At 40.8% G+C, this 26,787-nt stretch overlaps 1 protein-coding gene across 2 annotated transcripts in view; it reads right to left on the reverse strand.

The window, feature by feature from the left end:
* Positions 1-8,681, reverse strand: part of NSG2 (neuronal vesicle trafficking associated 2) — a 55,108-nt gene extending 46,427 nt beyond the window's left edge. The window contains exons 1-2 of one of the 2 annotated variants that reach the window (XM_043595668.1): positions 8,517-8,681; positions 7,464-7,614 (exon numbers count right to left, since the gene is read on the reverse strand). In XM_043595668.1, the coding sequence (XP_043451603.1) occupies positions 7,464-7,592 (129 nt within the window). In that variant the 5' untranslated portion in view covers positions 7,593-7,614; positions 8,517-8,681. The remainder of the gene's footprint in view (positions 1-7,463; positions 7,615-8,516) is intronic. The other variant, XM_043595658.1, reaches the window with a different exon arrangement.
* Positions 8,682-26,787: the final 18,106 nt, after the last annotated feature.

Here is a 26,787-nt window from a genome sequence, read left to right on the forward strand (position 1 = left end):
GAAAAAAATATACCCCTAAGGTCACTACCTTCCGGTAAGAAGCATACCAATCAAGTGGTATCTATAGTTTAAATTTTATAAGCGATGTCAACACACCCTCTGCAGAACACTGCACCACATTATGTAACCAACAAGAGTGTGCCGAGAAGCTCTGCTTAGCCCCAGACATTAGCTCTGCTAACAGCACCAGACGTTACCAAACGTTGTCATTTGGGGATTTTTTTTTTCTTTTTTGCCAATCTAATAGGTAAAAAGTTATATTTTGCTTAAAATTGGTTTTTTTTTCGTTTTTTAATGTTTATTTTTGAGGGACAGAGCATGAGTGGGGGAGGGGCAGAGAGCCAGGGAGACAGAGAATCCCAAGCAGGCTCCAGGCTCCGAGCCGTCAGCACAGAGTCCGACGCGGGGCTCGAACCCACGGACCGTGAGATCATGACCTGAGCCGAAGTCGGACGCTTAACCGACGGAGCCACCCAGGCGCCCCTAAAATTATATTTTTAAATTGTAATTTTTTTTTAATATATTTTTTTCAATGTTTATTTATTTTTGGGACAGAGAGAGACAGAGCATGAACGGGGGAGGGGCAGAGAGAGAGGGAGACACAGAATCGGAAACAGGCTCCAGGCTCGGAGCCATCAGCCCAGAGCCCGACTAGGGGCTCGAACTCACGGACCGCGAGATCGTGACCTAGCTGAAGTCGGACGCTTAACCGACTGCGCCACCCAGGCGCCCCATAAATTGTAATTTTAAATATGCTTAGTGGTCATTTTATATCTATTTGATGGAATTGCCTGGTCAGAGCCTTTGCCCCAATTCGGGGCGATTTATAAACTGTTTCTTGAGAGTGTCTGAAGAATAGAATAAGGGGGCTCTGTGAATCTCAAATCTGCAGAGACGTGCACTTCTGCTGCTCCCTAAGGAAAGGCTGACGGTTCTGTGATCCTGTGTTGCAGAGAGAAGAACCCTCTGGTAAAGCCACAAGAGAGGCCAAGAAAGCACACAGGACTCAGTGACAGGAGAGGCATTTTCTTTGGCCACATTCATCCAGGTCCACCCTGTTGGGCCCCCCTGTACCCTCACCTTGAAAACCCCATCCTTCTCAGCATCTTTTATTTTTATAGTCACCGTCCAAAAATGTGACCTTCAGGAAACACAGTCAGGATGCCCAGTGAAAGGTAGGAAGCTATCTGTGTGCCATTAGACCATTTTCATGCTTTTTCCCCACAATAGCCCTGTTAGGTAGGAATTATGCTCATTTTACTATAGGACACACACACACACACACACACACACACACACACAGCCCAGAGATGCTAAGCAACTTGCCTAAAGCCACACAGTAAGTAAATAGCTTAGCTGAGACCCAAACCCAGGCCTCTGGGGCTACAAAGCACCTGTGGTTTACCACGCAAAATACAAAGTGTACCAAACATCCATACTGGATCTCCAAAAGTCTGCATTCCTTTCCTCCCACAAGCAGGTGAGCCAGCCTCGTCCAGGACATATAAAGACTACTGATTACTAAATCAGTAGAAAGGAAAGGAACGTTTGCCCACAGCCTGGTTGCTAGCTTGCCAAATACATGATTCATCTGGGGCTTTGCCAAGGTGGAGTTGTGTTCATTTGTGGCTCGCTTTCTGCAGACCTGCCGCCCATTCGTTGGCATCTCTTAGCACACCTGTGTGCAGGTCTTGGTGCATTGATCCTTTGGGTGTCCTAGGACAGCATTTCACCTCTCTGAGTCTGTTTTTGCATCTGTAAAATGGCCATAATGCTTGCAACCTCACAGATGGGTTGTGGGGACATCCGAGTTACTGTGGTCACTTAGATACACCAAAGGCAGCAGGGCCCTAAAGGCATGTCCTACAATATGGTATCTGCAGACGGATGTTCCAGCCTCTAGAAAGCTTGTGCTCATGGGCTGCAGAAGCCACCCAACTGCTTGGATTCAAGTCTATTCCTACATCTGTCAAGTGGAGAAACTAAAGCCCAGCTTTAGGCTACGCAAGGGACAGGGGACCTTACTCAGCCAGCATTTCCCACTGCCCGTTGCATGCCAGGCTGCACGATGAGGCAGAGCCAGGGCCCTCAGGCCCTAGTGGGCAAATACCCTCAGTGCCAACCAGACACCAAGTCAACCTAAGTCCGCCCCCCTCCCCATTCCCACTGCCACTGCCCTAGTGCGTGCCACCACCGCCTCCCTCATGAACATGGCAGTGGCCTTCTAGCTGACTTCCTGCCTGCCACTCACTTCTCTCCTTCCACCACTCATGGGAGAGGCATGGTGCAGGAAACCCAGTCACCTCTGTCTTGGGAAAACTACTCTGGTTTTGTAAGAAGGATCCATGAGAAGGGACAAGGAAGAGGAGACCAGGAGACCCAGCATGGGTCCCTCGTCCTTAGGGTGGCCCACAGCAGCCAGAGGAATCTTCCTCAAATAGAAACCTGATCCATTATTCTCCCACTTTAAACCCCTTCAGAAAATACACTGAGCCCCCCATGAACTTGGGCCCACTTCACCTCATCTCTCAAATGTCTCTCCCTCACTCAGAATGCCCAGCCAACCTGGCCTCCTGCCTATTCCTCCAACTCCCTCAGTGCCTATCCACATGCATGACCCTCTGCCTCTACTCCCCTTACCACCCATCCCCCAGGTGTCAAGCAGGGACCTTCCCCGGGAGGACCTCCCTTGACCAGCCTGCATCACAATCAGGTCTCTTGCGCCTTATTCTTTCTCACATCACAGCCCCATATTCCTTCCTTAGAGCCCTTCCTGCAGCTTGCGTCCCTGTACAGCTGTTTGTATGATGGCTTGCTTGAAGTCTGCCCCATTGGACTGGAAACTCCGTGAAAGCAGTGGTCCCGCCTGACTTTTCATGGCTGGCTATGCGTAGCTGAGCACAGTGCCTGGCACATGGAAGGCGCCCAAGAAGATGTGCTGGACGAGGGAGTGACTGAGTGAGTGAATACCTTCCATGTTGATAAGTAAAACCATAGCTATAAGTATGGGTGGCTAGGCAAGGTGCCCAGAAGAGCTGCCATCTGAGCTGGGTTTAGGAAGATGAGTTCTGGCTTATTAGGCAAAGGGGTGATAAGGGCATTCTGGGCAGAAAGAATGGCCTGTGCAAGGAGGAGGAAGCAGGAACCACTCTGGAGAGTGTGGAAAACTCGAGGGTAGTGTTTCTCAACCCTGCCACTGTTGACATTTGGGGGGTGCATCGTATGCACTGTAGGATACTTAGCAGCAGTCTTGGCCTCCACCCACCAGATGCCAATAGTGTCCCCCCACCTACAGTTTTCACAACCAAAAATGTCTCCAGACATTGCCAAATGTCCCACTGAGGGGAAAATCACCCTCCACTGCTCTAGGTAGGTCTGACCTGCTGGTGTTCAAAGTACAAAGTAGGAGTGGTGAGAATGGAAGCCAGTGGGCAGAGAAGGATTTGCCAAGGTCAGGATTTGAGGAGTGTAGACTGTGGAGATGACTGAAAAAGGTTCCTGTGGGAGAAGGGCCCGGTCCCATCTTCCAGGGAGGCCCCCTCAGGTGCAGTGTGGAGGTGGGATGCTGGCCCATCTCCCCTCCTGAGGCAGGCACCAATCCCTCCAGTATTGGGCAGAGAGGGAGCACTGGAGGCTGGGATGTTCTCTCTGGAGGATGGTGCCCAGGCCTCACCTGCTGATCCAGGGAGCTCAAGGAGGAGCAGGGCCGCAGATGAGAGTTTGAGGAAGCATTCTTGGGGGTGGGAGGCTTCTTGTTATTGAGGGCAGCACCGTGCAGAGGGGAAAATCGGGGTTTCAGGTGCACTGGGATTCCAACCCCAGCTCTCCCACTCTGTCTTTGAGGCTTGGGCAAGTCACTCTATTGACCTGAACCTCAGTTTCCCCATCAGTGAAATGGGTGCACTATCCACCCCCCAACAGAGCCATTGGGGAAGATTAACTGAAATAATGGATGTGAATGCCTTGTGAGGCCCATTCCCAGCCCAGAGACAGGGCTTCAGACACGCTCATTTCTCCAGTTAGCCTCCGAAAGGTTTCCCCCTGAAACTCCGTCTTCATACTAAAGCACATTTAGTGAACAAACCTAAAGACGATTGTCACTATCACACACCAAGCACACTCTGCATTTCACATTTTCAAAAAAAAAACAACAACAACATTGTTCAACATGAGGGTTAAACATACTTCCTTCTGATGTGCCCATTTTCGAACACTCACCATCTGACTGCAACCTAACCAAAGAACTAAAAGCTGCATCGGGACTCACTTCACCTTCCCTACAGTCCTGTGACTTGAGCCCCAATACCCGTATCCCCACTTTACAATGAAGAGGCTGAGGGAGCTTAAGAAACTTGCTGCAAGACATCAGCCAGGGCAAAATAGTAAAAGGTGGGGCAGGGCCGGGCTTCAGCATCTCTGCTGCCAGCTCAGCACGTGGAGGACCCCAAGTGCAATTTCACTTCTAAGGCATCCGTTGTCACGTCGGGGGGAAATGTGTTTACTCCTGCGAATATTATAAAATCAAAGCGCTAGCATGGAAAACCGCTACGATAATTTCCTGCTCAGAGAAGAGAAGACAGAGGTCTAAGGGAGGAGAAAAAAGTCACATGAGTCACATTGTTAGATTGGCAACTGAGCTCAAGCCAAAGCCCAAGTCGGTGGACTCTCAGGCCAGCTGGCTCCTGGTTTCTGCTGAAGTGGAAGCTTCTGGAACAACACTGCTTGGGTTCTGGGTTCTCTAGACATTGCCAGGATGCTCCCTTAACTATGTGCTTTGGGAAGTTACTTTACCACTCCATGCTTGAATTTTGTCATCTTCAAAAATTAAAGTAACAATTCCCTTATTCAGTCCTATGAACTATTGAAAGCGTGAAAGAAAAGTGTGTGTGTGTGTGTGTGTGTGTGTGTGTGTGTGTTAGTGTGTTTACATATAGCTTAGAACAGAACCTAGTATTTAGGAAGCACTTGAAAATTATTATTATTGGGGCGCCTGGGTGGCGCAGTCGGTTAAGCATCCGACTTCAGCCAGGTCATGATCTCGCGGTCCGTGAGTTCGAGCCCCGCGTCAGGCTCTGGGCTGATGGCTCAGAGCCTGGAGCCTGTTTCCGATTCTGTGTCTCCCTCTCTCTCTGCCCCTCCCCCGTTCATGCTCTGTCTCTCTCTGTCTCAAAAATAAATAAAACATTGAAAAAAAAAGAAAATTATTATTATTATTCTTGTATAGTTACTTTTATGCCAGGTACTGTACATATGAGGCCATATCTAACTTTGTTCTGACAATTGTGAGGTAGGGATGATCCTCCCCACTTCAGAAAGGAGGAAATTGAGGTGCCTGGTAGGAAAACTTTGTCATGAATGTCTGTGACGAGCCCCTGTTAGGATGTGTCCCTCTAGGGATTTGCATCTTCCAGAATGCATTGCTTTCCCTTTCTATGCATTCAGGTCCCCAATGTATTTGTCCTTCAGGCTTTGGGACAGCTTTCCGGTACATCTGGATTGGACACTCAATGGTTATTATTCCTTTTCCTCTCTAAACCAGAGAAGAAAGGCCCCAAAAGTGAGAGGATGGAATGGTGTTGGAGTAAAGGGAGACAGAGGCCATGGTATCTCTGGATGATTTGCAGGTGTTTATAGGCATTGGGGGAGGGGTGACCTCACCACAATCCGTTTTCCTTGCACACCTTTAAGGGACATACAGGTCTTCCAGGCTATAGCTGTTGGCAGAAGGGTAAAGATTCTTCCCGAAGCCTCACAAAACCTTAAGAAAATATCTCCTTTTCCCTCTCCAATTTCCATTATATCTGGGTTCGGATTCCAGCATTGCTGCTTACTCCTGTCTGTAAGGTTGGATAACTAACCAAATTTCTCTGAGCCTTCGCCTTTTCACCTATAAATTTGTGTGCATAATCCCTGACTCCCATGGGGAGATGTGCACCTACCACAGTGACACTCAACTTTGGCTGCACACAGGAGTCACTTGGGGAGATTTCATTAATACTGATGCCTGGGTCTCACGCCCAGAGCTTCTGATATAATTGTTCTGGTATGTAGCCCAGGTATCAGGATTTTCAAAGCCCCCCCCCTCCCCGCCCAGATGATTCTAATACGCTGTCAAAAACTGAGAACCTCTGCTATACTTGTAGCAGATACCTAGCTAATACTTTCACATACCTAGCTAATTCTTTCACATTTCTTTAGTGTTAAGTGCCTGTTCACATTTTATTTTTAAAAGCCTTATCAGTCTCTCATGATGGCTTAAGGATCCTTTATCTCTGCCACCCCCATGTACATTCTCAGATTGACAACCTCTGCACTTTCAAAACAGATGACTCAACCCCCAGCCAATCAGCCAGGCCCTCTATCTAGCTTTGGCTCCTCTTCTGTTCATTGGCTAGAGCCAATTGGTTAAGACACACAATGCCCTCCTGGAGATGCCAATGAGAAAATCAAACAGATGGAATGATCCATTGTTTGCTCTTCAGCCAGGGAACTATATCATTTACCTCCAAATCTAACTCTCACAGTGTGCAAAAGCTCACATTGCAAAACCCCAAGTTCTCTCAACTGGATCTTAAACAATAATGTTTCTCCCACCTCTGTCCACGGAATGACTTTTGTATCAGTGCCCACCTTTGTACAAATGCCCACCTCCATTCTTCATGGACTACTCCCATGTCAGGAGATGTGCCATCAGCCAGTCATTCATTTCCAGCCACGCCTCCCCCAAAGAGGCTCTACTCTAGTCATGCTATTTCTCCAAAGCTCTCCATGCTTTGCCTATGTCTTAAATGTCTTTTCCTCCTGTAGTCTATCTGGAAGATTTTTACTCACCTTTACAAGCCAAATTCAAATGTTCTCCTCTGCAGTTTACCTAATCTGTCCTTCCAGCCCCCTTCCTCCCCAACAGAATTTAATTGTTTCCGCCCCTGTGCTCTCACAACCTGTGAAATTCTCAGGTGTAGCATTTACCCTGATGCATTATATTAAGTATTTTACTAGATGGGGATTTTGTAATTTGTCTTTTCGTAACCAACTTGTAGGGCAGGGATAGGGCCTCAGCAGGTGCAAACTAAATGCTTGTTGGACTGCATCCAATTCTCTGTCCTCAAATCTATACCAGTGAATTTTTGAAACACCTCCCCCAAATAATCAAGACAATTTTCTCTGTCACCATCTACAAGCTTATTAGCACTCATCTGCTACGGTAAAACTTTAAAAAAGAAAGATTAATTTTCTTGCCCATGTATGTATATGTGAACAAAAAATGAGTAAACACTTACCATAAACCTGAAATAACATGAGAAATGTCATGTCTCTGAAAGGAATAACTACCTTTTACAAGAAAGGGGACATATTTGGCTGAGGGAATGAAAGGTTTGGAGAGGTGGGATTTTTTTTGCTGCTTTATTTCCTGACGTGGGGGAAGCATGAGGGACCGATGGAGAGAGGAGTATCTGCTTTACCTTTTCCGGAGCAGGCAGCTGTAAGTGGTTAACCTCCAAGGGAGTGATGAGAGGGACGGTCTGGAAGCCATCCTCAACCGAAGGCGGCTTGGTTCCCTTCTCACTGGGGTTACTGTTCAGCTTCACCATCCTTACACCTTTCTTCCCAGACCTAAGGCAAGCAGTGGGGTTCTAGTTACAGTAGGAGGTGAGGCAGGGAAAAAGAGGGCTGACGACAGAGAAAAAGCGCTGTCCTCAACAGCTCCACTCGGCTTTCAATATAGAGATCAGTCATCTATCTATCTTTTGCTAGATTTCCTGACATGATTCTCATTATCCAGTAAAACTTCTTTAATCATCAAAATATGCCACCCACCCATGGGGTTCAACAGCCTTAAAATTCGGGAAACTCAAGGAAAATCCCAGACTTACACAAACAATATACAAGCTTTAAAAAAAAAATCCAAGACACTAGAGCTAATACAGTCATATAATCTCAGTGAAAAGCTTATTTGTACTGCAAAATTAAATCCCATTATTCTGGGTCACTCTGCAGTATGATAAATTTCACCTTACCACCACACCTTACCACCTTGCTATTTTATTATGTTGGCTTTGCTTCAGCAATCTCCCTAAAATACAATAAGTACATTCAATGTCTCTATGTATACTGCACCCTTTCACATGATATGTAGGTTGTACAGGAGGTGCAATTTCCTAAAACAAAAAAGGACTGGCTTGAACCTGATCCTCTATTCAGCCATGGAATGCCTCCATTTCCTCAATAGCGAAGGGCCATTTTTTTTTTTTTTTTGCTTCCATGGAAAGTTAGCAACCCCCACATTGCAAGATTGCCAACTAAATAAACAAATCGCATATATTTCTCTCAAGCTCCTTTGGAAGTCAAACGGTACTCCCACCCCAACCCTAGAAGCCCAGACAACTGAATTTCTCTTGTCAATCCTGATGATGGAACATTATTAGACAAAATAGGGTTGTTGTGGAGGTGAAAGGGATGGTAAAGGGTCGGAGGATATTGAGCAGTGGTTATAGCAAAAACAAACGCCTACTTACTGTGATGCACTCTTGGGGGGTCAGAGCAGATTCAAGCCAATTTGAAGAGGAGGAGGACGGCCAGGAGTCCTCCCTCCTCAGCCCGAGCTCGTGGTGCTGAAAGGACAGCGCCTTGCCTGTGTCTGGATTGGGAGTTTCTGAGAGCGAGGCGCGAGCGAGAGGGGAAGAGCTCCTGGCAGCTGCCTGCCTGCTCCCTCACTCGCGCCCCCTCCCACCGGGGAACGGGCTCCCACACCATCTGTCATCTGGCACCACCTGCTGTTTCTCATGCATGGCCACAACCAGGGCATGGGACAAAATGGTTTCAAGAAGTGGGAGGGATTCTGGCTATAATAATGGTAGTAATAATAATAATAACCATATAACAAGCAATCCTTGAGTCTTTAGAAAAACGAAAGGAGACATATTCATTAGGAGGAGGGACCACCTTTTAAAATCTTCCAGAGCAATATTCTGAAAACCCAAATGGTACAGGACCTACACTGTGCTCTGACCTGGGGTAAGGAGTGAAGGGGAACTAATATTTATTGGGTATTTCCCATGCAGTGGGCACTTTTCCAGTCTCTTTCAGACTATTTCCCTCATTTGCAAAACATGATGGGGTTAGTATGAGGTGTGAATGTGATAACAACAGGAAGGGAGCTCAGAGCAGGTAACATGGTGAGCACTGCATGTGACAAGCTACTATACTCACAATGCCACTATAAACACACAGGTCAGCTAAGGTCGCATAGCTGGTATAGTACCAGGAACTGAAAGTTGAGCCCTGATCCATGGCCACAGGTGTTTGTATGCAGTCCACACGTATACTTTCCAGGTTGGTGTCTGGAATCAGGGAAGGCAAAGTCCTAGACTTCAAGGTCTCTAAAGTTCTGACTGTGAGGATCTTGGACATTTGGATTCACTCCCCGCCTCCATTTCTTTATCTTGGATGTGGGAATAATAATTCCTCCCTTGCAGAGTGGTTGTGAATAAGACAAGATTGTGCTCAAGGAAACCCTTTAATATAACTCTATTAGTCTATAGACTATAGACTATTACTGTAATAGTCTATAGACTATTATTCTCCTATTGAGTCCTGAAAAATATGTTTGACAGTTGAAAACAAAAATATGACATCTTTATGAGGTTTTCCATATGTATAGATGTAATATATAGGATAAATGCAACATAAAGAGGGGAGGATCGGGGCGCCTGGGTGGCGCAGTCGGTTAAGCGTCCGACTTCAGCCAGGTCATGATCTCGCGGTCCGTGAGTTCGAGCCCCGCGTCGGGCTCTGGGCTGATGGCTCAGAGCCTGGAGCCTGTTTCCGATTCTGTGTCTCCCTCTCTCTCTGCCCCTCCCCCGTTCATGCTCTGTCTCTCTCTGTCCCAAAAATAAATAAACGTTGAAAAAAAAAAATTAAAAAAAAAAAAAAAAAAGAGGGGAGGATAAAGGGACCACTATGGTGGTAATGTTTCTATACTCTAAGTGGTAAAGTATTGATCCCCACTAAACAGTGAAGTTAGCTATGTCTATTTTAATCCCCAGCGTCACCAAAAATATACAAAGATAAGGTCAAAACTGCAATAAGGAAATTTAAATGGAATACTAAAAAATTCAAATAACCCCAAAAAAGGCAGGAAGGAAAAAAAGAGGAACAACAACAACAAAAACAAAGAAAACAAGAAACAAATAATGAAACAATAGTCTTAAATCCAAACTTAGCATTGTCATCCAGAGTTGACAGTTTAGAGTTTAATCTTGGTGTTATATATTCTATGGATTTGGACAAATGTGTAATGACATGTATCTACCATCAAACTATCATACAGAATAGTTTCACTGCCCTAAAAATTCTCTGTGCTACACCTATTTATCCCTCCCTCTCCCCTAATGCTTGGCAACCACTGATCTTTTTACTGTCTCCGTGATTTTGCCTTTCCAGAATGTCATATAGTTGGAATCAGTAAGTTGACTTTTTAGATTGGTCCTTTCACATCATAAAATGCATTTATGTGTCTTCCATGTCTTTTCATGGCTAGGTAGATCATCTTTTTTTTTTTTTTTTTTTTTTGGCACTGCGTAAGATTCCACTGTCTGGATGTACCACAGTTTATCCATTCACCTACTAAAGGACATCATGGTTGCCTCCGCATTTTAGCAATTATGAATGTGGCTGCTCTACACGCTTCTGTGTGGGCATAAGTTTTCAACTCCTTTAGGTAAAAACCAACAAGTGCAATTCCTGGATCATATGATAAGAGTACATTTAGTATGGTAAGAAACTGCCAAACTAACTTCCAAAGTGTCTGTACCATTGTGCATTCCCAGGAGGAATGAATGAGAGGTTTCCTATTGCTCAGGTTTTTTTTTTTTCTTATTGTTGAGTTTTCTTTTCTTATTTCTTACCGTTGTTATTCTTATTCTATTGTCATTCTTATTCTATTGTTATTCTTATTGTTTTTATTTCTTATTGTTGTTTTCTTATTGTTGAGTTTTGAGAATTCCTGTGTATATTGGATAACAGTTCCTTATCAAATATGTCTTTTGCAAATATTTTCTCCCAGTCTGTGGCCTATCTTTTCATTCTCTTGACAGTATCTTCTGCAAAGCAGAATTTTTTAGTTTTGCTGATGTCCAGCTTATCAATTATTTCTTCCATGGTTCATGCCTTTGGTGTTGTATTTAAAACATTACCACCAAACCCAACGTCATCTAGATTTTCTCCTATGCTAACTTCCAGAGATTTCATAGTTTTGTGTTTTACATTTACGTCTGTGATCCATTTTGAGTTCATCTTTGGGAAGTGTGTAAAGGCTTCATCTAGATTAGTTATTTTGCATATGGACATCCAGTTGTTCCAGCACCATTATCAAAGATCAGTTGACTATATTTATTTAAGCTTACTTCTGGGCTCTCTATTTTGTTTTATTGGTCTATTTGCCTATTCTTTCTCCAGTAAAACACTGTTTAGATTACTGTAGATTTATAGTAAGTCTTGAAGTCATATAGTGTCAGTCTTCCAACTTTGTTCTTCTTTTTCAATATTGTATTGGCTATTCTGGATCTTTTGCCCCTCCACGCAAACTTAAGAATTAGTTCATTGATATCCAGAAAATAACTTGCTAGGATTTTGATTGAGATTGCATTGAATCTATAGATCAATAGAAAATCTGGCATCTTGGGAAAAACTGAGACATTTATAATATTGAGTCTTTCTATCCATAAACATGGAATATCTCTCCATTTATTTAGATCTCCTTTGATTTCATTCATTATATTTTTATTTTTCTCATACATTCCATATATTTTGTTAGTTTATACCTAAGCATTTCATTTTTGGGTGATACTCTAAATGATATTGTGGGTTTCTTTAAAAATGTTTGAGAGAGAGAGAGAAAGAAAGGGAGAGAGAGAGCACAAGTGGGGAAGGGGCAGAGAGAGAGAATCTCGAGTAGGCTTCATGCTGTCAGCACAGAGCCTGATGAGGGGCTCGATCTCATGAACCGTGAGATCATGACCTGAACCAAAACCAAGAGGTGGATGCTAAATCAACTGAGCCACCCAGGCACCCTGGTATTGTGTTTTTAATTTCAAATTCTACTTGTTAGTTGGTGGTGTATAGGAAAACAATTAAGTTTTGTATACTAACCTTGTATCCTGCAACTTTGCTATAACTGCTTATTAGATCTAGGAGTTTTGTTGCTGATTCTCTCAGGTTTTCTACGGAGACTATCAAGTCATCTATAAATAAATACAGTTTTATTTCTTCCTTCCCAATCTGTATACCTTTTATTGCCTTTCATGCCTTATTGCATTTTATAGGACTTATAGTATGATGTTGAAAACACAGTAATAAGACATCCTTGCCTTGTTCTTGGTCTTAGTGGGCAGTTTTCTAACATTAGGTATGATATTACCTGTAGGTTTCTGTGATGATGTTCTTTATGAAGTTAAGAATTTCCCTCCCCTCTAAAAGTTTTTATCATAAATGAATGATGGATTTTGTCAAATGCTTTTTCTGCATCTATTGACATGAACATGCAATTTTTCCTCTTTAGCCTGTTGATTTCCAAATGTTGAACCAGTTTTGCATACCTGGGATAAATGGTTGTGTGTATAATTGGTTGTGTGTATAATTATTTTTATACATTATTGGATTCAATCTGCTAATAATTTGTTGAGGATTTTTACATCTATGTTCATGAAAGATATTCATCTGTAGTTTTCTTCTTTTGGAAACTCTTTGTCTGATTTTGGTATTAGGGCAATGTTGGACTCACAGAATAAGTTAGGAAGTATTCTCTCTGTTCCTATCTTCTGGAAAAGATTGCAGTTAATTGGTATAATTTCTTCCTTTGCTGTTTGTAGAAACCACCATTGAATCCATCTGGGCCTGGTGCTTTCTGTTTTGAAAGGGATGGGCTACATGGGCGATGGGCATTAAGGAAGGCACTTGTTGGGATGAGCCCTGGGTGTAATATGTAAGTGATGAATCACTGAATTCTGCTCCTGAAATCAATACTACAGTATATGTTAACTAACTTGAATTTAAATTTTAAAAAAAAGGTTATTATTGATTCTATGTCTTTAAGAGATATAGATCACTTAGACTATTTCTTCTCGTGTGAATTTTGGTAGAGTGTGTCTTTCAAAGAATTGGTCCATTTTATCTACATGATTAAATTTGCGGCCATAGAGCTGTTCATAGTATGTCTTATTATACTTTTAGGGTATATGGAATTGTAATGATGTCTCCTTTTTTATTTCTGATGTTAGTAATTTGTGTCCTTCATTTTCTTTTCAGGTAGCCTGGTCAGAAGCTTATTAATTTTATTAATCTTTTCAAGAACCAGCTTTTGGTTTTGTTGATTTTCTCTATTGATTTCCTTTTGCTTACTTCTTCAGATATGTATTGGCCCTGTTTTCCTTCTTCTTATTTTCTGGGATGCCAATTACATGTATGTCAGACCTTTTCCCAACATCTCTTAAGGGAACGTGTCCATGTGTTTTCTCTATTGTCCATGTGTTTTTCTTTTTCCTCTTCATGCTTTAATCTAGATATTTTCTGTTTGAACTATCTTCCACTTCTCTAATTGGCTCATAGGGTTTTTATGGGCTTTTTTGTTTAACTTGCCCAATTTCCTGGCAAATTGTCTATTGAGTTTTAATTTTAGTTATTTAAAGATAGTCTTTATAGTTCCTTTTGTAGATGTCAGGTCTTTGACATTTTGCATTTTATCACCTGTTTTCTTAATTACACTATTCACAAATATTTCAAAGTCCATGTTTGATCATTCTAGTATCCAGATCACATATGGACCTGGGTCTATTACCTTTTTATTATCCCTTGGTTGACCCTGCCATGCCTATTAATTTTTTATTGATTATTTCACACTGTGTATGAAAAATATATGGAGGCTGTAGATTCTATTATTTTCCTAAAAAGACCATTTAATTTTATTCTGACAGGTAGTTAAATAGGGGCAAATTCATTTGGATCCAATTAGGGATTGAGTTAGAGGCCAGGTTTCAGTTCTTGTAAAATCTGATCTACTTTTGGTTTGAACAGTCCCTTGGGGGTCTCAAATGATAACCCAGGGTATTCATCAAAACTCCTCCTCCATGGCAGACACTGAACTCCAATTGTTGTTTCTCTGTGGCACCATGAAACATCAAAGGTTCAATTTAAGTCTCTTCATATCCATTCCCTATTTGGGTTATCAGCTTCAAGGACGACGTTGAAATCAGAAAACACCTTGAGGGAAAATATGGTAGAGAAGTTTGGGCTCACTTTCCAGCAGTTCCCTTTTCTCTAGGATCTTGTCCCTTCCAGTCCTAGATAGCTTGGTAGCCATGAATTTCAAAGTTTGGCTCTCTAGCCCCAAGAGACTGATGAAAGTTCTTGGCCACGTCTTTCTGCTAAGTTTCTAGGCATATCATTAAGCACTGGCAGTGTGAAGGGGAAAAGCAGTGAGAATTGAGCGTTTGCCCCAGTCCATTATTAATTTCTTTTCAGAACCTTAGCTCCCTAGGTCCTTGCTTCACCGGTTCTTCTCCTTCAAACAGCTGTTTTGTTTGTTTCAGTTTTAATTAACAAAGTTTTTTTTCTAATATTTATTTAATTGGGGCCACAGTGTGAGCAGGGGAGATGCAGAGAGAGGGGGACAGAGGATCCTAAGAGGGCTCTGTGCTGACAGGCTAACAGCAGTGAGCCTGATGTGGTGCTTGAACTCACAAACTGTGAGATCACGACCTGAGCCAAAGTTGGACACTCAACCAGCTGAGCCACCCAGGTGCTCCAACAAACTTTATTTTTTTTAAAGCAGGTTCAGGTTTACAGAAAAATTGAGCAGGAAGTATACAGAGTTCCCACATACACCCTCTCCTGCCACCACCCACCCTGTGCAAACACACATCCAGTTTCTCCTGTTACTGACATCTGACATTAGTGTGGAACGTTTATCACAATTGATAAATTGGTTCAAATTGGATGAGCTGATATTGATACATTATTATTATTAACTAAAATCCATTATTTAAATTAGGATTTACTTTGTATTGTACACTCTGTGAGTTTTGCCAAATGTATAATGTATCTACCATTACATGTATATAATACATTCATCATTACAGCATCATACAGAAGAGTTTCACTGCCCTAAAAATCCCTTGTACTCTACCTTTTCGCCTCTCCCTCCTTCCCCCCAAAACCCTCGCAAGGACTGACTATAAATTTGCCTTTTTCAGAATGCCATATAGTTGGAATCATACAGTATGTTCGCCTTTTCAGATTGGCTCCTTTCATTTAGCAATATGCATTTGAGGGTCCTCTATGTCTTTTCATGGCTTAATAGCTCATTAGTTTTTACCACTGAACAGTATTCCATTGTTTGGATATACCACAATTTATTTATCCATTCACGCAGGGAAAGACATCTTGATCACTTCCAAGTTTTAGCAACTATGAATAAGGCTACATTAAACATTTGTGTGCAGGTTTTTATGTAAACGTAAGTTTTCAACTCATTTGGGTAAATACCAAGAAAAGGGAATGCTAGATCATATGGTAAACGTGTTTAGTTTTGTAAAAGACTGCCACACTCTTCCAAAGTATTTGTATTATTTTGCCGCCCCAATAGCAGTGAATGAGAGTTCCTGCTGCTCCACACCTTACTAGCATTTAGCGTTGTTAGTGTTTTGGATTTCAGCCAATCCAAAGCTGTATCTCATTGTTTCAAATAGCTGTTTCTATTTTAGCCAAAACTTTAGTTGTTCTCAGTTTAGAAGTATTGCCAAGCTTCTCCATCATGCCAAACAAGAATTTGGGACTTACCCTCTCAGGTCCTAAGTTCAAAATTCCCAGAGAAGGGCTCTGATGGGCCCTAGTTGAGTCCAGTGACCACTTCTGACAAGGGAAACAAAATTTGAAAAAGATCACAACTTCCATTCAAACCACATAGTTGAAGTGGACAAAAGCGCTTCTTGGAAAAAAAGGAAGGGGGTGTTTCCAAAAAGTGGGAAGGAGGGTTGATCACTCAAAATAACAAATATCTAAATACCACAGTAGTGGGGTGCCTGGGTGGCTCAGTCGGTTAAGCGTCCAACTTCGGCTCAAGTCATGATCTTACAGTTTGTGGGTTCGAGCCTCGCGTCGAGCTCTGTGCTGACAGCTCGGAACCTGGAGCCTGCTTCAGATTCTCTGTCTCCCTCTCTCTTTGCCCCTCCCTTGCTTGTGCTCTGTCTGTCTCTGTCTCTCAAAGGTGAATAAATGCTTTAAAAAATTAAATAAATAAATACCACAGTAGCATGCTGAAAAGTTTAAACTTTATCAACATCACCCTTAACAAATAGTATACTCTTAAGACAATGTATTGGCATTCCTGGATGAAACAGAGAAATAATTATTCTTCAAATATTATCTGACAATTGTAGGTGGCTTGCACCATAAATGACCTACAAAGAATATTTTTACATCACCCATGTGTTTAGCATGTCATAGGCATTTTTTCACTTATAAATTTTTAAGTTGTTATTCATTGTTTCTATGAGTTTTCAATCACTTTCCTTAATAATTGTGTGCATATTATGGAAATTAAAGATACAGTCTTTAGAGCCAGACTGTCTGGGGTCAAAACCCAGCCTTGCCACTTGCTAGACTTCTGGTCTCGGGTAAGTTTCTTAACCTCTTTGTGCCTCAGTTTCCTTATCATAAATACAGGACACTACTAATACTTACTGTGTAGGGTCACTATAAGGAGTTAATATCTGTAAGATGCTTAGAACAACACTTGTAAGTATTTACTCAACTTATTCAATAATTAGATACACATTGTTTTAGACCTAGCTCCTATATTAATCAGTTTTATTTTTAGTTTTCTAATTTATACTTCTTAAATGTTTTCTTCTTCTTGATTTCCTTAAGTATATTTTATTTTTCTCTTTTGAACTTCCTGGAACAAATATCTAGTTTATTGGTTTGCTTTCTTCCTGTTTGAAAATGAGAAATTAATGTTATTATTTTAATTTACCTCTGGTTATTGCTGTTCTTTCATTATCATTCTTCAACTATTTCATAACTAAAGATTTGTTTCTCTGACGCAAGAGTCACTCAGTAAATAGCTTTATTTTTATTTATAAATGCTTACGTTTCTTTTTTCATTTTTGAGGGAGAGAGAGAAAGAGAATCTTAAGCAGGCTCCGTGTTCACACAGAGTGTAACTTGGGGCTCTATCCCACAACCCTGGGATCATGACCTGAGCCAAAATCAAAAGTCAGATGCTCAACTGACTGAGCCACCCAGATGCTCCATTTCAAATGCTTACTCTTCATTGTTGCTAATTTGTATATTTTGAGATCCATTTCCAGTTTTATGGTTTGTAGTCCAGCGTGTTTTCTGTAAATTTTCTGATTTGCAGAATGTATTAAGTTTTCTTTGTGGCCTAACATATGAACTATTTCTGTTAAAATTTTCTGAGCATAAGAAAATAAATCATTTTCTGTCCCAATACAGATTTTTTTATATATAACTATTAAGTCAAATCTGTTACATAAAACATTTAAATCTTCTGTACCCCAACTGATTTCTCACTTGCTTGATCTATCAGGAAATTAGAGATAGGTGATGCTATTTTGATCACTGTCGTGGTATTTCTCCTTGCAGTAAAGTTATGTTATCTGACATACAGCTTCATGATGTCACATCTTCTTGTAAATTTTGCTTTTATGGATGTAAAATGACCTATTATTCCTTTTTAGTGCTTTGTGATTTTAATTCCTCTCTATCTAAACTACAAATACAAACTCCTCTTTCTATGGTTTGTATTTGTTCTTCCCAGTTTTTGGATTGAACTTGGACTTTATTTCTTGCCTAGGTCATTATAAGTCGTCTTTTTAATATGGGAACTTAACTCCTTAAAATGAACTCTTATGAAGACATGTATTGTCTTATACTTGTCATAATCTTCATGGCTCCTTGCTATTTCTTTCATGGTTTTCTACATACATTCTTTTCTTTACTAATTTGAAAGGCACACATAATGTTTTAAAATTATGTCTTCAGTTATTTTTTAATATACCAAAGACATATTTGAATCAACATTCATCTCCCAGCTTCAAGAACAGAACAAAATCCTTTGATCTCCTCCCATGTAAAGTGAGACGATTAGCATACATTTTTTTTCTCCTCCTTTTCCTGCCTCTCATTTCTCCCACATTTATCAGATATTAAACCCAAGTCTTTACTTTCCCTGATGCACATTTTCCCATTGTATTTCCATTTCCTGAGACACGCTTGTCAAGATTCAGAGTGGGAGAAAAGTGAACACAGTGTGAGTCTTTTCCCAAAGCGCTCAGTGAGACTGTATCTGAAAATAATGTTACATACATAAGTTTCAAAGGATCTGTGAGCTTCTGTGATAGGTTTTCATTACATCTTAGCATTTAATGTTTTGTTTTGTTTCCATGTATAAGATATATCTCCAATGAAAGAGATGATAAAAGCAATTTAAATGTCTCATTATAAATCTTGTTAAGTTGTCAGTTTAAGAATGTTATTCAAATTTTAATGGTGTGGTAGGAATATAAGCTTTTTAGAAATCTGTTCTAAGAATCTCCCAGAGGCCAGCATAAAAGGAAGCTATGCTCATACTATTGCTAGCAGCTCTATATTTAAATTTCAAACAACAGCAGTCAGAAAGCTATGAAAAGCATGAGATTCTCTTTCTTCTTAAAAAAGGGAAGAGGGCATTGCCTACTTTTGATTTAAAGGAAAAATGGACAATAGAGAGGCAGAAAGGCAAATGACAGAAAGGCCAGTCCACATTTCCTCTCGGATTGGCTAGAAATAGACGCAGAAGAAGGATTTCTAAATAAAGGAGGCGAGTCTTGGGGGTGGAAATTGACATCAGCTTAACTCAAGCAGGATGACTTATGAAGAACCCTTCCAATTAAGTCTGGGGATCTGCCTAGAGATAAGTTGATAAGAATAAAACCTTTTAAAAGTTTCAAATTTTGTCTAGAAGTATACGTCTTTAAAATGCATTCCAAGGAAATTTTTCCTGTTAAATGATCCATTCACCTGTGCCTTCCGACAAAAGTTTTCTCAGTCTGTGTTGTAAAATGAGTCACAGTTGAGTGGAAAGTTTTGGTTGTAGAAGAGGCTCCCCCAAAATCCAATTCTGAGAGCTCTGAATGCATGAAACATTTTAGAGAATGTTCTCACAATGAAGAAGGGAAGGGGGAAGGAAGCAGGACCAGGGGGAGAACCTGAACTGTGATACAATCTCAACAAAGCCCTCAGACAATCTCACAAGTACCTATGATGGCCTTTCTCAGTTGTCCTGAGTTCAGATGCAGATGGGCACCTTTCTCCAAGAGGGCAAGACCTTGGGCAATGTGGCTTTCTTCAGCCAAGGGCAGTTCTTGGAGAGGGCTAGAAGCTAAGGCTGTCAGCCAACACCTGAGGGGCAAAAGACTCTCAGTCCTGAAGGGGGATCTAACTGCGCAGCATGGCATCCACCACAGGCTCTGTCCTAGGCTGTCCTCGCGCTCCCTCATTCGACAGTCACAACCTGGGACTTCAAATATCCTTCATAAACCAATAACTCCTAAATGTTTGTCTCAAGCAGAGAGATTTCTTCTGGACTCCAGACGCACACATACAACTCTTTTCCTTGACATTTCCATTTCAATGGTTCACAGGCACTTGAACCACAACATGTCCAAAACGAAACTCCTGATCTCTCCCCCTCAAACCTGTTCCTCCCGTGTTGCCTCATGGTGAATTGCACCATCATTCATCCATTATCCGACCAAAAAACCAAGGATTTCTTGACATCTGATTCCTCATTCCTACATCCAGTCACCGGCTCCTGATCATCCTCCCTCCAAAATACATCTCACATCGGTCCACCCTTCTATTTCCATGACTCCTGAATCTATCCTGTCTCCCCATCTAACAAGTCTTGTGGCAACTGTATTTTCCTCCCCACCAATCTATTCGTTATACTGTAGTCCAAGCCATTTCTATAAAATGAAAGTCTAGTCATTTTATTTCCTTACTTAGAACCCTTCAGAGGCTTTTCTTCTTCATCTCCTGCTCCTCCCCCCCACTCCTCCCTCTCCTCCTCCTCCTTAAAGATAAAGTCCAACATTTCAAACTTAGCCTGAAAGGCTCTTTATGGTTTGTCCTCTGTCTATTCCACAAGTTTCACCCCTGCCACTCTTCCCCTTACAGCTATGCTCCAGCTTCCCTGACTCCCCAAACACACTCCTTCCCAATCCAGAGACTTTCCACATGATGTATCTTCTATGACTTCCTCTTCAGGGAGTGCTCTTTCCCATTCCTGTAATAATTTCTTAAAATTCTTCAGAGTCACTTAAATATGACTTCATCAGAGAAGTCTCCCCTGAGACCTCAGACTATATTTGACTCCTCTTGGCTCCCATAAGACTGTTTTTTATGTCGAAATACCTACTATTCTTAAAACTTTTTATGATTATTTGTGTAAATATGGCTTAATGAGAGTAGGGATTGAGTTCTTCCAACCTAAATCTCAATAACCAGGAGGTAGATGGTCCACATCATATGATGAAATATTGTTATGCAGTCATTAAAATGATGTCATAGACTATTAAGTAACATGGGAAATGTTTATAATGTTGAATAAAAAGAGTACTCAAAATTATAGAGACATTATGATTTTGACTCTGTGAAAATATAAAGGCTGAATACCAACTACTAAAAAGAAAGAATATGGGGTGCCAGGGTGGCTCAGTCAGTTAAGTATCCGACTTTGGCTCAGATCATGATCTCACAGTTTGTGGGTTCAAGCCCCGTGTTGGGCTCTGCACTGACAGCTCAGAACCTGGAGCCTGCTTCAGATTCTCTGTCTCCGTCACTCTCTGCCCCTCCCCCACTCATGCTCTGTCTCTGTCTCTCTTTCAAAAATAAATAAACATTAAGAAAGAATAATTATGAAATGTGACAGAGGTGCTAATTATTGCCATAGTGGCAATCATATTACCATAGGTAAATGTATCAAATTAACATGTTGTACACCTTAAATTTACACAATGTTATGTGTCAAATATATTGCAGTAAAAAAGACTGAAAGATATAAAAATGTTTATGGATATTTTTCTGGATGAAATTTTGGTGGATTTTCATTCTTATCTCAACACTTCTTTGCTCATCTCTCTCAAAACATGTGATTTAGGGGCACCTGGGTGGCTCCGTCAGTTAAGCGGTCGACTTCGGCTCAGGTCATGATCTCCCAGTTCGTGAATTTGAGCCCTGCGTCAGGCTCTGTGCGGAGCCTGCTTCGGATCCTCTGTCCCCCTCTCTCTCTCTGCCCCTCCCCTACTTGCACTCTCTCTCAAAAATAAACATTATAAAATAAAAATAAAATAAATGTTCTTTATTTCTAAATCAATGGAGGGAAATGAGTAATTTTCTGTTAGAGAAAACTCTACTGAGTTCTAGGAAACAAACTTTTCTAAACAACAGCATTTTTTTTTTTTAGTAAGGTAAGTCAGCCAACATGGTGAGATCAAATAGTTGAGTGCAAGTTTACTGGGTGTTATGGAACACTTCGTGGAAAATTCCTTTTATTCCTCTCTGACACACCAGAGAGGATTTATAGACTGTAAATATCTTTTACTATTTTTTCTTCCAGCTTTAGTGAGATGTAACTAATAAGTATTGTAAATAGTTAAGGTGTACAATGTGTTAATATGTGTATACATTGTGACATGATCACCACAATCAAACTAACTAACATATCCATCACATCATATAGTTACCACTCTTCTGTATGTGTGGTGAGGACATTTAAGATCTACTCTCTCAGCAAATTTCAAATATACAGTACAGTATTATTACCAAAGTCACCATGCTATACATTAGATTTCCAGAACATATTCATTGTGCATAACAGCAAACTGTATCATCTCTCAAATTTCATACCTTTTAACCAGCACCTCTCCATTTCCCCCACTCCCAGCCCCTGGCAACTATCATTCTACTTGTGGCTTCTATGAGTTCAACTCCTTTAGATTTCATATATAAATGAGATTATGCAGTATTCGGCTTTCTGTGCCTGGTTTAATCATTTAGCCTAATGCCCTCCAGGTTTAATCATGTTTCTATAAATGACAGGATTTCCTTCTTTTTAAGACTGAATGATATTCCATGTGTGTGATTATACATACAGCTGACCCTCGGACAAGGCAGGGATTGGGGCACTGATCCCCCAAGCAGTCCAAAATCTACATATAACTTTTGACTCCCCCAAAACTAACTACTGTACTAATGGTCTACTATTGACCAGAAGCCTTACTGACAACATAAACAGTCAAGTAGCAATATTTTGTATGTTGTTTGTATTACAGACTACATGCTCGTGGTAAATAAGCTAGAGGAAAGAAAATGTTAGGAAAATTATGAGGACAAGAAAATACATTTACAGTACTGTACCATATTAATAAAAAAAATCAGTGTGTAAGTGGACCTATGCAGTTCAAAACCATGCTGTCCAAAGATCAACTGTATACATACATATATATACATGTATCACATTATCACATTTTTTTATCCATTCATCCCTTGATGAACAAAGGTCGATTCTATACCTTGGCTATAGTGAGTAATGCTGCAGCGAACACGAGAGGACAGATATCTCTTTGAGACACCGACTTCATTCCCTTTGGATGTATACCCAGAAGTGGGATTGCAGGATCATATGGTAGTTCTATTTATAATTTTTTGAGGAACCTTCATACTGTTTTCCATAATCGCTGTATCAATTAACATTCCCACCAAAAGTGCACAGGGGTTACTTTTTCTCCCTATGCTCACCAACAGTTGTTATCTTTTATCGTTTCGAATTTTAGCTATTCTAACAGGTGTGAGGTGATATCTCATTGTGGTTTTGATTTGCATTTCCCTGACGATTAATGATGTGTAGCATTTTTTATATGCCTGTTTTCCCTAAACAAAGAGCAACAAGGATGTGAGCGTCCCTCTCAGACTATGAACTCTATACGTCGGCAAGGAATGAAAACTTACGGCATTTGAAAATTTCCCATGAAAAGCTCCTTTTGGCAGAGAAGTTCTACTTGCTTGACTTTTTTATGTTTAGATTAAAGAACTGAGGAAAACTCATCCCTCGCTGACCCATATAGGGTAAAAGGGCCCTTGCTTCCTCTCAGTCCATGCTCAAAACAGGTGCCAAGGTGGTTCGGTTAAATGTCACTTGGTTCGTATCAATCCTCTGCTCAAAACTGTTCAGCAGTTTTTCCTCTAACTCTGAAGAAAAGGAAAGTCCTCAAAGCAGCACAATGCAATCTGGCCTCTGTCACCCTCTCACCTTATCTCCTCCTCCCACTCACTCTCACTCACGCCACTGGACCTGTTTTTTGCCCCCCCTGTTCTTCAGCCTTGGGGCACTGGCCTCTACGTAGAATGCTCTTAGGGTCTTTCCTCATATATCTGCATATATTCCTTACTTAGGTTTTTATGTAAATGTTACCTTCTACGTGAGGTTTTCCCTTCAGCTCCCTACCTAACACTGCATCCCTCGACACACACCTTCATCTCCTTTATTCTTCTCCATAGTATTTTTTTTTGATGTTTATTTTTGTATTTTGTGTATTATCTCTCTTCCCCTGAAGACAGGGATTTTTACATCTTTTGTTTGCTTCTATTCCTCCAGGGCCTAGAAGAGAATCTGGAACATACGAATTTATCGTAACAAAAAGTGGGAAAATCCAGGCTCAAGTTGTTTTATTGCCAGAAGTGTGGATATTTTTCCACACTTCACTTCACTTTTAAAAAGTGAAGAATAAAATAAACCACAGTGATGGTCAACAATACATATGAATGTTGGCAATATGATACTAAAAATATTAATATTAAAACTCCAAAAAGATTATATGTAGCCTAATGTACTCATTTGAAAATTAAACACAGGTTTTTTTTTTTAACATTTATTTATTTTTGAGACAGAAAGAGACAGAGCATGAACGGGGGAGGGGCAGAGAGAGAGGGAGACACAGAATCTGAAACAGGCTCCAGGTTCTGAGCAGTCAGCACAGAGCCCGACACAGGGCTCAAACCCACGGACAGTGAGATCGTGACCTGAGTCGAAGTCGGACGCTTAACCGACTGAGCCACCCAGGCGCCCCAAAAATTAAACACAAATTTTAAGGGGACACGTAATTACAAAAAAACTACATAAAAAGGAAAGTAGAAAAATCATATGCATGATCAGCAGGATGAGTATCTGGAATACAGGAAAGGGAGGGAGGATGGGTTGAAGGTGTTAATGTGATTTGATATTGCTTATTTTCAAGATATTGTTTCGGGGATAGGTTCACAGTTGCTTATTGCATTATTAAAAGTCACTAAATAAAAGCAGACCATGCGCTGATCAATGAGAATGCGATGAACCAAGATTAATGATTAACGAAATCTCTACCCTTGAGATTCATAAGTGTGTCAGGATAGAGATATGGTGATCAAACTTTCATGATGACATGAAATTAAACATAATCAAGTAATAGTTGATGGCCCAAACTTCTGGATTCAGCTTAGTATGTACCAACCTGGAAGGACCATCACTCCCATCCTAACAAAAAGAGAGCTGACTATCTGCAGAAATCACAATTTTCCTTTAACCCATCAGAGTACTGAGGCTACAGTGGAACCAACTTACTTGAAATCTAAAGAGAGATAAGCATGCCAGTAACTTTCTTACCTGAGTTAGAACCCAGACACTTAACAAGTTGGTAAGAATAATTCAGCTAAAATTTTAATGGATTGTGAAAAGCTGAATTTGAGGCAGTCTGAGAGTACAGAATCCACAGGAACAACAGACATGAGAATTTTCACCTGTTCACAGGTCTTCTCCGCATCTTTCACCAGGTGCTCACTAGAAAGATTGAGGACACAGCAAAAGGCCAGAGAAAGCCTTCTTCATGGTGTAGAACTTGCATAGGAAAATGGCTGCACCACAGGAAAGGCACAAAGCTGCGTTCAGATCCTTCCCTATCTCTAGTGGAAAAGATTGGCAACATACATGACCAGATGAGAAATTTTATCAGAAAAATTAAAAGCATAAGAAAGAATCAAGTGAAAATATTAGGAATTTTAAAAGTGCTGGAATAAAAAAATTTAATGCCAGTAAAGAGATGGAAACTATTCTCTGAAGGCTCATCAGTAAACTTGAAACAGTGGTGGAAAGAATTAACGAACTGGAAGATGAATCAATAAAAATTGCCCAAAATAAAAAACAAAGATAAAGAATGGAACGAAAGAGAACGGAGCATTCACAAGCTGTGAGACAATACCGAATGTCTAACGTATGTGTAACTGGAATACGAGAAGGAGAAGACAGAAAGAATGAAATGGAAGAAATATCTCAAGAGATGGTGGCAAATTTTTCCAAAAGTAATAAAAGACACCAAAGCACACATCCAAAAAGTTCAGAAGATATCAGGAACAAAAACAAAAACAAACAAGCTGCAACAACTTCAACACATCGTATTCAAACTGCTGAAGACCCAAAACAGGGAAACCCTTAAAGGCAGCCAGAGACAAAAGAAACTTGACATACAAAGAAACAAAGACATATATCACAGCAGACTTCTCATCTGAAACTATGCACGCTAGAAGACACTGGAGTGCCACCCTTAACATCCTTAAGAAAATTAATCCAGAGTTCTACACAGGGAAAATACTATCCAAAAATAAAGAAAAACATAAAGATTTTTTTTTTTCAGAAGGAAAAATCAGACTAATCATTACTAGCGGCCATGCACTACAAGAAATGCTAAAGGAAGTTCTCTAATCAGGATGACAGCAGACAGAAACTTAAATTTACACAAATAAAGGAAGATCACTAGAAATGGCATAAATTAAGGTAAATATAGCATTCACTTCTAAATTATTTTTTAAATTTTTTTAATGTTTTTATTTATTTTTGAGACAGAGAGAGACAGAGCATGAGCAGGGGAGGGGTACAGAAAAAGGGAGACACAGAATCCGAAGCAGGCTCCAGGCTCTGAGCTGTCAGCACAGAGCCTGACGCGGGGCTGGAACCCACAAACCGCGAGATCATGACCTGAGCCGAAGTCAGGCGCTCAACCGACTGAGCCACCCAGGTGCCCCTAAATTATTTTTAATTGCTCTAAAATAGTACTTGAAGGTAGACCAAATAATTTAAGATGTATACTGAAAACCCTAAAGAGACCACTAAATTTTTTTTAAAGAAGTAATAAAGTATAAGCTGTGGTAGGCAGACTTCTAAGATGGTCCCTAATGATATCTTCTTCTGATAATCACTTCTCCTTGAATATGGGAGGAACCTAGAGACGTGCTTCAAACTAATTTGTCAAAATATAATTTGACAAAAGAGATGGAATATCACTTGTGTGATTAGGCTATAAAAGACCAGACTTCCACATTGTTACAGACTCTCACTGTTTTGGAGAGACCCAAACAGCAAGAAACTGAAGGTGGCCATAAGCCAAGGGCTAGCAAGAAACTTAAGGTTGCCAATAACGAATGAGTAAACTTGAAAGTATATCTTTCTCCAGTTGATACTTCAGATAAGAACAGAGACACTTAGCTGATACTCTGAAGCACTGGGAGAGACCATGAAGCAAAGGGTTCAGTTCAGCTGTGTCTATATTCCTGACCCCTAGAAACTGTGAGATAATAAATGTGTGTGGTTTTAAGCCACTAAGTTTTGGGATAATTTGCTATGTAGCAATAGGTAACTAATGC

Source organism: Prionailurus bengalensis, chromosome A1, assembly GCF_016509475.1.
Source record: "Prionailurus bengalensis isolate Pbe53 chromosome A1, Fcat_Pben_1.1_paternal_pri, whole genome shotgun sequence".
Taxonomy (NCBI): Eukaryota; Metazoa; Chordata; class Mammalia; order Carnivora; family Felidae; genus Prionailurus; species Prionailurus bengalensis.